The sequence below is a fragment of the Cydia pomonella genome, chromosome 16, assembly GCF_033807575.1.
Source record: "Cydia pomonella isolate Wapato2018A chromosome 16, ilCydPomo1, whole genome shotgun sequence".
Classification (NCBI taxonomy): Eukaryota; Metazoa; Arthropoda; class Insecta; order Lepidoptera; family Tortricidae; genus Cydia; species Cydia pomonella.
The window spans coordinates 18,989,247-19,005,591 of record NC_084718.1 but is presented as its reverse complement, the minus strand read 5'-3'; the positions used below and the strand labels follow the sequence as shown (position 1 = coordinate 19,005,591).

The following is a 16,345-nucleotide window of genomic DNA, read 5'->3' as shown; positions in this document are numbered from 1 at the left end:
GTTTTCCAATACACGATCGAGATCCACCGGTTCAACATTTATCCGTCCACCTAGAAAATGGACAACGTGTGTTTTTTACAACAGAAACAGCACAAAAAGTTGCGACGGAACCACCAACTCGAACAACTTTAACAGCATTTTTTGAATTATGCCAGAAAGACCAATTTGCTAAGACTTTACTTTACTCAGAAGTACCCAGCTATTATACATGGGATACAACAAGTAAACAATTTAATCCTCGAAAACGTGGAATGCAAGTAGAAGGACATGATGGAGTGTTCAAGAGTAACACAATAGGACGAGTCTACACAGTGCATCCAAAAAACGCTGAATGTTTCTATCTACGCTTATTACTTCACACTATTCGTGGTCCAACGTGTTTTGAAGACCTAAAAACTGTCAATGGTTACATTTGTGAGACATATCGTGAAGCATGTCAAAGATTGGGTCTACTAGAAAACGATAATCATTGGGAGTTAGCTATGAATGAAGCAGCCCAAACGGCAACAGCAAGTCAAATTCGTGAGCTATTTGCAATCATATTAACTACATGTAATCCTTCTAATCCAAATCGACTATGGCTTAAATATCGAGAATATATGAGCGATGACATCTTGGCTGATTTACGACAGCAAAATCCGGACTTAGAAATTAATTTTAATGAAGAAATTTTTAACAAAGCTTTGATATTGATAGAAGATAAATGTTTAGCAATTTCTAACCAAACGTTAATACAACTAGGTGTTCAATCTCCTAAACGAAATCATTTGGATGTTATGAACAGTGAATTTTTAAGAGAAACAAATTATAATATCGACGAATTGAGGCTTTACATCCAACACAACAAACCCTTATTAATTGAGAGTCAAAAACAAGCTTACGACATAATAATGGATTATTATAAAAATCAGCGAAGTGGTATAATATTTTTAGACGCACCTGGTGGCACCGGGAAAACATTTTTGATAAATTTAATTCTAGCTGAAATCCGTGCAAATAAAGAAATCGTTCTCGCCCTAGCATCATCTGGAATAGCGGCAACACTTATGGATGGTGGACGAACGGCACATTCTGGTTTAAAGTTACCATTAGATGTAGCTAACTACGAATTCCCGGTATGTGACATCACAAAATCATCGGCACGTGGACAAATATTAAAACAGTGCAAAGCCATTATATGGGATGAAAGCACAATGGCTCATAGAAAATCCCTAGAAGCACTAAACAGAACACTTCAAGATTTACGCGACAACACGAATATAATGGGAGGTGTATTGTTAATACTATCAGGCGATTTCCGTCAAACGCTACCTGTCATTCCGAAATCAACGCCGGCAGATGAAATTAACGCTTGCCTGAAGAAGTCGTTCATATGGGAACAGGTAAAAATAATTAAATTAACAACAAATATGAGAGCACAGATTTCAGGAGATGAAAAGGCCCAAGAATTTGCTGAAAAACTTTTACAAATAGGAGAGGGCACTTATCCAATAGACGAAAATACTGGCCAAATCACACTAACTAATGAGTTATGTAATGCTGTTGAAACACCGGAACAACTTATAAATGAAGTGTATCCAAGTATTGCTGAAAATTATACTAATTCAGAATGGTTACGGGAGCGCATTATTCTAGCCACGAAAAACGACATTGTCAATAGCATCAACAACATCATCCAGGAAATGATTCCGGGAGAAGAGAAAATCTACAACTCAATCGATACAATGACTGATGAACAAGAAAGCGTAAATTTTCCTTCTGAATTTTTGAATTCACTAAATGTTCCAGGAATGCCATTGCACTGCCTTAAATTGAAAGTTGGTTCACCAATTATTCTATTACGAAATCTGAACTCGCCAAAATTGTGTAATGGTACGAGACTCTGTATTAAACAGCTACAAAATAACATCATCGAAGCCAGTATAATGACTGGTAAAGAAAAAGGACAAATAGTATTTATACCACGAATACCTTTAATATCAAATGGATTGCCCTTTACGTTTAAACGTTTACAATTCCCGGTGAAGTTGGCTTACAGTATGACCATCAACAAAGCACAGGGCCAAACATTCAAATACTGTGGCGTTGACTTAAAGGAACCATGCTTTGCACATGGTCAATTATACGTTGCATGCTCACGAGCAGGATCACCTCGAAATTTGTTCATCTACAGCCCGGGCAATAAAACAATAAATGTAGTCTATAAGCAAGTATTATAGAAAAATTAAACAAAATGTAAATGTATAATATAACGTGTAATATGTTAATGTATTTATCATATATGTAGTATGTAGAATATCATATGTAAATAATTGTGTGAATAAAACATAAATTTTCCATTTACTAAGGTGTTTTTTATTCTAACTTATGATTATTTCAATTAGTTAATTAGTTAATTAATTAAATATACTTTCTATACACCGCATATTTAATGGTCGACTAAGTCTTTCAATATCTAAGATAGAAATCTATATTATCTACGTTAAAAAATGCATCCTCAAATATTTTTTATACCATTAAACATGCGATTTATTTTAACCCGAGCAACGCCGGGTTTTGCAGCTAGTATCTTGATAAAGTATTATACTGTAACCTATGCCAAATTTTTTGCCATGTTTTCGCGATAGAATAACAAATAACTGTACATACATTTCATATATTGGTAAGTTAAATTGCTATATACATATTCCTAAATATTTAAATCCCCACAAAACTTAAATTTTTAATCCATAAGCCCGAAAATTACGCAACTATGTAGCCGTCGTGTCGTGCGTAAAAAGTGTGCTCAAGAACCAATCGTGCGTTTCTCGTTACTTTCAATGATACTCAGACCATAAACATTAATTTTGTATAATAGTATAACTAGTGGCTCTGTGAGCTGCAGACCTGGCAAAAGACCAGGGCTCCGCCATTTTGAAAAAAAATCTACAATTTTTTTTTTTATATAAACCAGCCAGACCAGACGACCAGTCTAGCCTAGTGGGTAGTGACCCTGTCTATGAAGCCGATGGTCCTGGGTTCAAATCCTGGTAAGGGCATTTATTCGTGTGATGAGCATGGATATTTGTTCGTGAGTCATGGGTGTTTTCTATGTATTTAAGTATTTATAAATATTTATATATATTATATATATCGTTGTCTAAGTACCCTCAATACAAGCCTTATTGAGCTTACTGTGGGACTTAGTCAATTTGTGTAATAATATCCTATAATATTTATTTATTATATAAAGATAGGCAGGCGTTTGACCACGATCTCACCTGATGGTGAGTGATGATGCGATCTACGGTGGAGCACGCTTACCTATGAGATACCTATTTACCCTAGCCTTGAAGAGATTCAGATTGTACTCATGCATTGTATTGTACAAAAAAAAATTCATCATCGAACCTCCTTACACATTTTTACGAGAATCGGTTGAGAGGTAAAAACATGTACGATCACGTCTCAAAATATCGATACGGATAAAGTGCCAAAAATATGTATACACTACCCTAATATATGGGCCATATAAAGTCGTGTATACATATTTTTGGCACTTCGATCGTGTCGATGTTTACAGACGTGACTGTAACATTTGTGGCCAAATAAACATTAAAACATACGAAAGCATTTTCGCCCAAGCTAAAACGGACACTTTAGTTAGCTAAAGCTTCGGTCAATAAATAAAAAATATTTTTTAGAAATAGTCAAACATAACTTCAGTTTTCATCCAGACAAAAAATTACGCATCCGGTCGGCGTGCATAAAAACTATGCTCCTGGGATTCAATCGTGCGTTTCTCATTACTTTCAATTATGCACACAACGTAAACATTCATAAAAACGTGAGTTTGCACACTACATTAATTTTTAATTTCTGTACATATTAAATACATCGGTTCACACCTTTTTTGTTTTTATTGTGAGGCTTTGATGATCTTTTGTTCCAGTTTTCCTTTTTACTTATATCATAACAACTGAGTGGTAGTTATTTAAGTTATTTTACGAGTATCATTTCCTATAATTCATGTAACCAACTTATATACCAATTTTTATGCAGAATAAATTATTTACTTAAATACTATAGCGTGTTACGTATTTATAACTTACCAATGTGAATTACCAATGGGAACAAATTTTACTGTGTAAATCAACTACACCAGAGATTAAAAAAATACTATTTTAACAACAAACCATACCTGCATTGAGTTGTAATTACGATTATGTGCATAATAATATAACTTCTAAAGTTAATTCATTCTAAAACAGCGCCAGGAAGCTAAGCAGTACAATGAAAACATCAACAGTTACTTTGAAAATACAGGCTACAATCTGCATAACTACACAATATTACATTATGACACTAACTCTCATAACCTCTCCCATTATCCGCGAGTATTCGCACGTCATAGTCTATAATTTAAAACTCGTAACATGTACCAAAACGTACTGGCATCTTGACAGATCTACAAACACCGATAAATCTTGAATAAGCAAAAATCGATATTAATGCTTTGACATTTAGATTCAAAATGAAACTGTCACTTATTTCAAGTTGATCCTTCTTGCAACAAAATGGCGAGTATTCAAGATCAAAGTGTAGTAACTTTCCGATAAATGCATTCTAAAATGAACTTTAATTAGATGGTATAGGGTTTATAGTTTATTGATCTTGATGATGGTATTTTGTTTTGTTTTTTAATGATGACGAGGTATTGATGGTAAAGTTAGAGACGTGAGAGCAGTGTGTTTGGACTTCGCGGTTCGTGGACATGGAGGAATGCAGGGTCGGTTATTCAGTATCGCTTGTGTATTGTCGATATTACTTAGCTACAATTACATATATCTGTTTTACGAAATAAGTGTAATTTATGAAGTACCTAGTTTAAGACTCTAAAGAACTTGCTACATGCGGATCAGACACTACTAATAGGTATTAACTTAAGAATAAGTACTAATATAGAATAGAATAGAATAATTTTTATTCCTAGACACAAACAAGACACATTAAATTACATGATATAACAAAAACAAAGGAAGTATAAAGTGCCACGAAATGGCCTCATCTCAGCATGTTGCTGGTGGCTTCCAGCGCTGATCTTCCGATGAGACCATCAAGTGAGAAAAATCACGAAAGGTAACAGTACAAGAAGGAAAAAGACATAAAATAATATAGAGTGAACAAATTGAAAAATAGATAAAAGATAACGACTAAATTAAGTAAAGATTATTTTTATATCAAGCATCGTAAACATAACACTGTATCGGTCCGGTTCAACTGCAAACGCAACAAGCGCCAACGGTAGCTACACGAACTAAAAGGCAAAGACAGACCAGACCAATATCGAGCGATCGAATATACAGTATGTATCTAACCTCAAACCCTTATTCTTCTTCCTCACGTTCTCCCGTCATTTTGCCACGGCTCATGGGAGCCTGGGGTCCGCTTGGCAACTAATCCCAAGAATTGGCGTAGGCACTAGTTTTTACGAAAGCGACTGCCATCTGACCTTTCAACCCACATGGTAAACTAGGCCTTATTGGGATTAGTCCGGTTTCCTCACGATGTTTTCCTTCGCCGAAAAGCGACTGGTGAATATCAAATGATATTTCGTACATACGTTCCGAAAAACTCATTGGTTAAAGTTTCATTCTGACAGTAGCAAGTACCTGAGGTAGTCGTTATTACTGTATTTCGTTTATGAAGAAAAAATATTTATTTATTTATTTATGTTCTGGAGAACCAACAGCTTTAAACTTACAATAGGACAACAAGATTAATACAGAGAGCCAATTACAGGAACTCACAAGTAATTACAAAGTATATAAAAAAAATGCTAACACTGACGCACACACACATGCGTACAAAGTGAGAAAAAAACAAAAACACAATTGAAAATGAAAATACATAGAAGCCATTAAAATAGACCCTAGGTTCGGAAACACTTAGTTCATTAGCGCCCAGAATAATAAAATTGAGGTCTTATATATCGTCATAAATCTACCTGGAGCGTTTACATTCCCCACTTTAAATAGATCGTACCCTTTTGCAACAACAATTTGAGCAACTTTTCCTATGGGACCATCCCCGAAATCGCGAAAAAGAATTTACTCTCCCATAGGAAATTTCAACATCAGACCAGCAAAATGTATCAAACGGTCAAGTTTTGTTTTGCGTATTCGTTTGTCCCATAGTAAAATTTGCTCAAATTGTTGTTTCAAAAGGGTACGATCTATTTAAAGTGGGGAATGTAAACGCTCCAGGTAGATTTATGACAATATATATATTATTATTTTTTTCTTCATAAACGAAATACAGTAATAACGACTAACTCAGGTACTTGCTACTGTCAGAATGAATCGCCTGCAGAATTCCTTCAGCAGGGCAATAGTTCCGAATTCAAATAATCGTTGCCAGTTATCTATCTCGAGACTGTGAAGGTTTCCAACCTTCACAATACAATGTACCTACATATATTTGATGTATGTGTGTGAATATATGGACATTCTGTGTACAATTATTTTTTGTATGTAGTTAAAAAAATACACGAGTAAATCATGAAATGATTTATTTATTTGTTTAAATTATGCAAGTTACTATGTAGAAAATAATAATTCAAGGCGTTGTAATAAAAAAAAACTGCGGAGACAACTGTTTCCGTTCGGCAATTGGCTCTAGTCACACCTGATAGAAAGTGAAGACAGGGCCTAAGATGGAGCTCACCGATTCAGTAGTAGCCTATTCACTCTTGCTTTAAAGAGACCGAGGTCATATTTTATTTATCAGGGAACACAGAGGGCGGGAGCGCATTCCATTCTTTAGCCTTAGTAGTTTCTTAATTATGGGAAATAATTATTAGCACATTTTTGCATTAGATTAAGATTGAGATTTATAGTAGATTGACAATTAAATCTGATCGGAATTCTAACGATCTCGTTCAAGCATACCTTCTAGTCAAGCCCATACGTTACGTTTTTTCTGCTAAAACACGTTTTATGAAAGCGGCGCATAATATATCTAGTCTCGAGAATTCTAAGTACAGTGTCATTCACGACGACGCATACCTTGAATCGTAATGTCATATTATTAAAGGTTAGATTTGACAAATCTGCGCGTCAACTTGGATGACACGAACTATAGTTGTTTACGTGACATCGTGATTTCGGTGAAGGAAAACGTCGCAAAGAAAACCTGCATACATCCGTGATGAAATTCAAAGATGTATGTGAAGTCCAGAGTTGGGCCAGCTTGGGGACTATAACCCAAATCCTCTCGCGCATGAGAAGAGGCCTGTGCCCAGCAGTGGGACGGATATAGGCAGAATGAATATATGTTTTTGTGATTTTTTTATATACCTACTTTAATGCCTATTTAAATGTTTTGATTGGAGTCTGCTCTTGCAAATATAGTCTTCTTTCCATGAAAATTTCCATAGTATTTTTCCTTGATTAAAACATATAAAAATTCAATATAATACTATATTTACAATGCGATAAAATACAAATACTCTTCATTGCACACCTCAATAAAAAACAATTGTCAAAGAGAACAGCATCAGAAATAGAAGTATAGAACAGGCGATCTTGTCGCTAAAAAGCGATCTTTTTCAGACAACCTAACCTACCCTTGCCTTAAAAAACTATTTTTAGATGTATATTTAATAATAATAAATCATTTATTCCAGAGAACATCCATCCATAGGTATACATTTGCAATAAAAATAATAAAATAAAATAAAATTAGGTGTATAACATAAAGATTCATGACTAGACATTAAAATTAAATTTAACTAAGCATTTGATCATTGATAAAATAAAAAATATCGAAATAATTCCTTGATAGGTAATAATAAAATTAATTTAAAAATTGACATTAATATTAAACAGTCAAATTTAGTTAAAATGTCAAAATTTAATAATAAACTAAAAAAATAATTATTTATTTTAAGATTATTATAATGTAATGTTTACCCAGGTATTGGCTGTTGTATTTATAAATGTTGTTATGTATTTTTCATGTCACTATATGATGTTACTATAAATGTTGTATTGACTTGTAAAAGAGCCCTTGAGGCCTACTTACAGAATAAATTTTTGAATTTTGAATTTGAATCATAAAACGAAATTTTAAGATTAATTTTATATATTTTTCGATGTAGGTTTTAAATAGTCATATTTTAGTTTAAAGTTATAATTCTTTATTCATAATGTAAATAAATGCCAATTTTATCTTCATTTAAACATGAATTTCACAAAAAAATGTTAATAACCTACTCATCCCTTTTTTGGGGGAATATTAACACAACAAAAAGGCAATATGATTCTCTATACTCCACAGCCACGCGACTCATGCCAGACTATAGTTAATTTAGTCCCGGTTAAAATATTTCAGCCATAATTAAACGGCCAAAGTAGATGACGCTGTGCGTGCCATAGTTTTGTCATCAATGGGTTGTTAACAGCTCGTGTGACAACCTGATTACCGCATAATATATGAGATCTTGGAGGATTTAACAACTGGAGAGGCCCTATCTGTAATTTTCTGTACAAAACAGTCTGCCGATTTTTGCGGGGGATTAACGTACAAACAGCCATGTCACAAACGTCAGTCCATATAATAATACGACCATTGGCCGAGGTTTTCGACAGAGGGGTCTCTTAAAGGCGACTCTGGTTGTTAAATCCTCCAAGTATGAGATCGTAAAGCGTCTACTTCAGCTGTCTGCGGAGTTACACTTTCTAGTTTTCTTTGTTAGCCAATCAAATTAGATTTTTTCGGAGAATTAATTCCCAGGAAGCTGGAAATCATATTAATAACTTTATTTGGTCATAAATGCGTGTAATCTGAATTTGCGCCATCCTAGGAGGTCTCTTTTTCAGTTTTTTACTTGTAGCTCGAAAACGATACGTCCGACAGAAAATTTGCTCTAATCATGATGAAAACTGACATCTGAGGATGCAAACGGTACCTTAATAATGAACTTGTAGTCAAAGTTGTAAAAATGGGCGCCGTTTTGAATTTAATTATTTGTATGATCTATTAAAATCGAAAACGCCTTTGTCTCATCTAACAAACCTTGTTGGTAGTGCCATTGAAATCGATAATGGCTTCCTTCTACATCGAGTGGTTTGGCAATCCAAGGAAAAATGTATATCCCAAAGCTCCCAAAATGCACATCTCCTGGGATTGCACAAACTCGGATAACATGCATTTAAGGACCAATTGAAGGTTTTAAGATGATTTCCAGCTTTCTGGGAATTAATTCCTTAAAACCCTTTTTTGGGTCTAATTTGATTGGCCAATTTGTCTAAACACGGTTGACAATTGACAACGAATATGAAACTGTATAAAAAGTGTGCATTCAAGTAAAACGCCCTGTTGTTATTGTGTATTGGTCTATAAGTCGATATCAATGGTTTTTTTCATTGTCGTTTGTTGTACGTTTACGTTTACTCATGTTTTGTTGTCGCTATGAAAACAGTACCCCTAGTGTAACTTTGATCGACATCATAACGTGACGAACGCGTTTGCGTTAAGTCTCATTTTGTATTGCAAAATCCTATACAAAATGAGACTTAACGCAAACGCGTTCGTCACGTTATGATGTCGATCAAATTTACACTAGGGGTACTGGTCACGCTTTATAGATTTTGCCATACAACGCACTCGTTTAATAAGTGTAAAAAACATTTTTCCACGCTCCTAAACACGCAACTTAACTTTCTGTCTTTGGTTTAGTTAGATACAGAGAGATTTTTTTAAATGTACCTGTTGAACGTTTATTACCTGTTATAATACAAAAACAACGACGTTTGCGTCCTTCTTTTTTCAGATATTATTTATTTATTTATTTTATACTTTATTGCACAAATACAAGTAAAAAGTACAATAGGAGGCATTCTCTACCAGTCAACCACTGGGCCAAACTTGCTTAGGTGAGCGCAGTGTGAAAAAAATCCAAATAGCCTAATACTAATAGGTAATACGTATAAACATTATAAATACGTATATATAAATTAATTTAATTTATTATATTATATACATAAATATATTTCTGGATGTCTGCGGGGAAGGGGTCCCACTAGACAGTATCTAGCAGGTGCTTGTACAGAAAATTATGTAGGATACTGTAGTAACTTCTGATTGTAACTTATATCGGCCAAAACCGCTCCTGCGTCCAAATCACACATTGCAATGTATCCAAATCACACGTTTTTAGGGTTCCGTACTCAAAGGGTAAAACGGGACCCTATAACTAAGACTCCGCTGTCCGTCCGTCCGTCCGTCTGTCACCAGGCTGTATCTCATGAACCCTGATAGAAATTTTCACAGATGATGTATTTCTGTTGCCGCTACAACAACCAATACTAAAAAGTACGGAAGCCTCGGTGGGCGAGTCCGACTCACACTTGACCGGCTTTTTACTGTATAGTAAGATTTAGAGATGCCCGAATGTCATGAACTGATAAAATAAATCACAACCATAACAGTATAACATATATTTTCAATATTCAGTAAACCATTATAGTAAAAAATATTGACACAGAAAATAATATTGATTTCAGAATAAGTTCAAATTCTAGTCAGCCAGAATGTAACATTACATCACATTAGCAACATGAACAATTCTAAAGTACCATTCGGATTCCTTAAATAATAAACTGAGAACCGTTTTGCAACCTAAGGTGATAAAAATGTGTGCCCAATCCGGGGGTATTACGGAGTTATAGCCGGCTATAATTCTTATTTTTAGAACGTCAATAGAACCTTTGGAGTAAACAAAGCCTATGTAGATCTCTCTTAACCCTTATATGTAGCGCCTAATGTTATTTGGATTACTATTTATACCTGTTTCCATATCATGTTATCAGAATTAACCGTTGCTAATTTAATAGATCTCAAGCTTTAAGAATATAAAGCACTTAAGTTATTTTGAAATAACTTATCAACGGCACGCGTCTCTTAAAAGTAATTGCTTTTACTCAGAAAAACTCACGTCATTTTTACGATACCTTACATTTCCTTCTATACGCCAGAAGAAAAAAAGCGTAACCGCCTAAGACTTTACAAATATAGTTCTTAAGTATTTAAGCAGATCAACATTCTAATGTTATGTAAGTTGTACGTGGGTTCTAGTACGGCAGCTACATAACCCGTGTTCACGTTAGGATTAAATACCTGTTACTTCGTGACTGGAAAAGTAATGAAAATTGTTCACGTTGTGCGAGTGATTTATTTGGTTATCTAAGCTCATTTCATATAATATATGTGTATATAATACTTAAAAAATACTTCTTTTTACTATATGTATAATCATCATATCAGCCCTTTATCGCCCACTGCTAAGCATAGGCCTCTCTTCTAGTACGCCACTTGTCCCGGTCTTGAGCTAATCTCATCCAGAAGTGACCCGCAATCTTCCGAATGTCGTCCACCAACGTGCCAACGGACGCCAGGGGCTTCTTTCATCCGAAAGCGGCCACCACTCCGTAGCGGTCATATAGCGGCCGTAAAATAGCGGTTGAATGACGTCATTAGAACGTTGTCTATCTATGTAAACAAAATGGCGTGGTTTCCTAGAGGGTGCTGTAGAAGGAATATTATTTTTGCATCCGTAATATTACGGCCGCTATATGACGGCACCGCTATCATAGGAAACGAGAGCTATAATACGTGACGAATTTCACCAAAGCCTTTTGCAATTGATTCAGTAAATACGTATAGTAATGTATTAATCGTTATAACACGTTATAATCGTTATACATATAAGTAGATAGAGATGTAATTATTTGAAGCAGCTTTTCTGTCGCTCACACTTTTGCCCGAATGAGTTTTTTCGTAATTACTAATGTGCCGACCGTTCCAAAATTGCGATGTTTCCACTGGGAAAATTATCGCACACTTTTCATGTTTGTATGTGAATCTAAATTTTCCATTTCCATGATGAAAGTTTCCTGTAAAATTTTCCTAAAATTTCCTACGACTTTTCCAGCTTTTTGGAAACTTTCCGCAACTTGCAAATCTGTAGTCGCAATCAAAATCGAATTGTGCTCGATATCAGTGTTACTATGTATGTTTTCATCATAAATAGTGTGTCGATAATTGTAAACCAAAATTTTAATTTTGTTTTTTTGTTCTAGTGATGGTGTGAGCGCATGTCGGCGGTGCTCGACGCAGCGGCGCGCGGCGACGCGGCGCGGCTCGCGAGCCTCCTGCGCGCGCAGCCCGCGCATTGCGATGTCGTCGATGAGGTGAGTCAATTGTCTGATAGATGGCGCTGTACAAACTAACGTGATTCTTACATCGCGCTAACAACATGTTGACGTAGGATCCTCAAGTAGCGCGTCTTCATTCCATTATTTGGTACATTCATAGTGTGAGTGCATGACGGTAAGGTCAGTCGATCGATAGACGGCGCTGCACGCTGTAGCGATGGTGGCGATTGTATTGGTTGAATTCAATACACTATAGTTCGTTTTTTTTCAGCATTAGAAAAAAGGTAAACAATCATCAATGATGCAACTGCGTCGAAATATCGGGAACTCAATAAAAACAATATAAAATTATTGACAAATGTTACTACTCTGTTAAAGATTTTTTAAATGATAATAATTTATAGCCTATAAAAAAAGATACATGACATGTAATAATTGACCTATAGTATAAGTTTCTCATTCTTGTAATTATTTTGTTAGTTAATTATGTAGGTACTGTTATTAGCTTTAAGTAATATTCTAATATTGTATGACCCTACGGGGTGTCATGTTCTGACTTGTTCGTATATATAACATCTTAATTGAAATGTACATGACTTCACAATGAATAAATGAAATGAAAAAAAAAAGGTAATCACGGTTTATATCCCGGTCGATTTAAGTGTAGTGAAACTAACCGTGAATCATTCAAAACTGTTAATCATGGCATGTCTTTTTATTGAAAAACGCTTTTTAAGATAAAACAGGAGCTGAGCCCGTACACAAATTTGAGTTTTTTTTTTATAGGACATTATTACACAAATTGACTAAGTCCCACAGTAAGCTCAATAAGACTTGTGTTGAGGGTACTTAGACAACGATATATATAATATATAAATACTTAAATACATAGAAAACACCCATGACTCAGGAACAAATATCCATGCTCATCACACAAATACATGCCCTTACCAGGATTTGAAACCGGGACCATCAGCTTCGTAGGCAGGATCACTATCCACTAGGCCAAACCGGTCGTCGAATTTTTAGGGGCGGCGAGAGACTATCCCTGTGTGTGTGTGGTGCGCACACACAGACGCGTACGCTATTTGCACTCGCGCCCTCGCGGGCTTCACGTGCTCTTGTTCTTGCAAACTTATTCTTCGGTTATATAGGTAACTCGTTAGTTCGTTACCGCCACTAAGCGCTTACTTATTCCCTGTTGAAGAACAGGGAATTTTTTTTTTATGAAATCTGTTTTTCGCTCCTAATTTTCACAATAATAAAAAAACGAATAAAGGGGAGCGTACACGTAACTACGTTTGAATGGAATGGAATTCAAGAATTTAGTTAAGTCAAGAGTCCGCAGTAAGTTCGGTTCTCCATTCTAACGTAGTTACGCTTACGCTCCCCTTTTTTCGTTTTTTTTTTATTATTGCAAAAATTAGGAGCGAAAAACAGATTTCATGAAACAAAAAGTGGCCAAGTGCGAGTCGGAGTCGCCGATGAAGGGTTCCGTCCCATTTATTACGTATTAAAAAAAACTACTTACTAGATTTCGATCAAACTAATTTTCGGTGGAAGTTTGCATGGTAATTAATGTATATCACATATTTTCTTTAGGTTTATCATTCTCTTATTTTAGAAGTTACAGGGGGGGGACACATTTTACCACTTGGGAAGTGTCTCTCGCGTAAACTATTCAGTTTAGAAAAAAAAAGATATTAGAAACCTCAATATAATTTTTGAAGACCTATCCATAGATAGGTACCCCACACGTATGGGTTTGAGGACTCCCCACAATTTATTGTTTTTTTTTTCTATTTTTGTGTGAAAATCTTAATGCGGTTCATAGAATACATCTACTTACCAAGTTTGAACAGTATAATTCTTATAGTTTCGGAAAAAAGTGGCTGTGACATAAACGGACAGACAGACGGACATGACGAATCTATAAGGGTTCCGTTTTTTGCCATTTGGCTACGGAACCCTAAAAATTAATGCTCCTAACTCTTATAATAATTAAAAATCGAAATAAATTAAACTTAAGGGCTGTGGCGATACAACAGTGTCAAAATATTTTCAATAATAATAAAAACTACGTTTGTATGATAAGAATATTTCGGACGGGTCCTCCACCTTCGTCTTAATCGATTTGAAAAACAGCCAATTCGGGTGTATGATATAAAACACCGATCAGAACTTACTGATTTTCGAATAAAAGCTTGATTTTGACGACCGGTTTGGCCTAGTGGGTAGTGACCCTGCCTACGAAGCTGATGGTCCCGGGTTCAAATCCTGGTAAGAGCATTTATTCGTGTGATGAGCATGGATATTTGTTCCTGAGTCATGGGTGTTTTCTATGTATTTAAGTATTAATATATTATATATATCGTTGTCTAAGTACCCTCAACACAAGCCTTATTGAGCTTACTGTGGGACTTGTGTAATAATGTCCTATAATATATATTTATTTATTTCAACAATAATTTAACTCTACCTATAAACAACCTTAACACCCTATTAAATTGCAATATTCCCGCGTATTTCACTCCAGACAGCTGCAACATTACTTCAGTAGCCATCCAATATGGAATTGGCACCCTGTAGCGAACAAATTGATGGTTAGCGAAATTGATTCTCACCACCCAAGCCAATCTGGACTTTATGGCTGTGAGTTAAGGTGCAACTGATTTATAATTTATGTGCGAACACTCTCTGTAATATGGATTACTTATCACAAGATCCCGTATTTTTATTCTTATTTTATAGTCGTATACTCAGAGTAGTCGTCATTGAATTCATAGACTTTTTTTATTGTTTCCCGTCATTATTTTCTACTTAGTAGGTACTTTTCGTACGCACAGATTGACCCGGAGAAAATCTTAACGTTCTTATTCATTAAACCTTCACAAGCCTCAGTTAATGTTTTATCTATTTCTTACTAAAACATAAGTCATTTTGACTTTTTAGTGAGAATTAAGACAAACGATTAATAGCTAAACACTCCGGAATGCGATTGCGGAGCGCCTATACAATCTATCCACCATAATATTAACGAGTACCCGAACCGAATGTACCCTGGTGACCCTCTGGACTTAATAGCGTTTAGTGAGAACGCAGCCCAATGGGTAAAGAACCTAGATATAAATCTATAAAAATAAAACTGGAGAACGACTCATAATTCGTATGGCATTATACGAATAAATAAATAAATAGCTAATTCACGCTTGTAGCTTAAAATAACGCCATTATTCGATGATCTATCTTGTGAAGGGAGTCTGTGGCTCGAACCTTCAATAAATAAAATGTAATTAATGCATCGATATTTCATGTTTTGTTGTTGAATTCGATTTCATCGCGTGTATTATATTAGATACTTAATGTGACCATTACCTATACAGTTAGGTGTCAGTTTCGCTGTTCACAGTTTTGTTGTTCATGTACAGGCGAACGCTAATTATCGTACATGCACGAATTTGGGCTCCCGTACGATGTACGTTCCATAGAGTATTATCGTATGCAAAAGTACAATAATTTCATCCCTTGGACGATGCCACCAAAAAAGTGTAGTATTTTAAGCAAAATATGACACATTCAGACTACAATTTGCACCTTTTGGGTGTTCGGCTCCTTGGTTTAATAAAAAACGACGAAATTCTCTGTAAACCGTTTGGATCTAAAAACAAGCAAATGTAAAACTGATTTTTGCGCAATTTAAACGAAAATTGTGTTTTCTCTGATTATACATTGGACATGTAAGTTTATTTTGCAAGAAATGTTAAGAGTCGTGCATTTTTGATAGGTGTAAGATAATTTTTTCACTGGTACGATAATTCTCTTCCGCTCACCTGGCAACACTGCATACAGCTTGGAATACCGTATTGTGTTATCCCAGGGTTTTGATGTGCGTATGTTCAGGTCCTCCGAGAAGACACCACATCCTGACCCTTCATTTGTTTTTGAGCCATCTGTGAATATTTTTAGGTTAGTTTGGTCTAGCTAGTCCTTCTTTTGGATCTTCTGTTAACGATATGGCGTAATCTTTCCAGAAGATCATAGTTTTTGGTAGTTGTCGATAGGCGCTTCCAGCATTGTTCATGTTAAGGTATCACGTTTAAGAGGGAAGTAGATATACCATGTGGTCGTCCATAGAAAAAGAGAAAACG

The 16,345-nt window shown here is 35.3% G+C and overlaps 1 protein-coding gene across 3 annotated transcripts in view; it reads left to right on the top strand.

Annotated features, from left to right (window-relative positions):
- The window catches only part of LOC133526386 (ankyrin repeat domain-containing protein 6), a 261,125-nt gene that overhangs the window by 208,660 nt on the left and 36,120 nt on the right, over window positions 1–16,345 (top strand). For all 3 annotated transcript variants that reach the window (XM_061862994.1, XM_061862997.1, XM_061862996.1), the window contains one exon: window positions 12,123–12,233. In XM_061862994.1, the coding sequence (XP_061718978.1) occupies window positions 12,138–12,233 (96 nt within the window). In that variant the 5' untranslated portion in view covers window positions 12,123–12,137. The remainder of the gene's footprint in view (window positions 1–12,122; window positions 12,234–16,345) is intronic.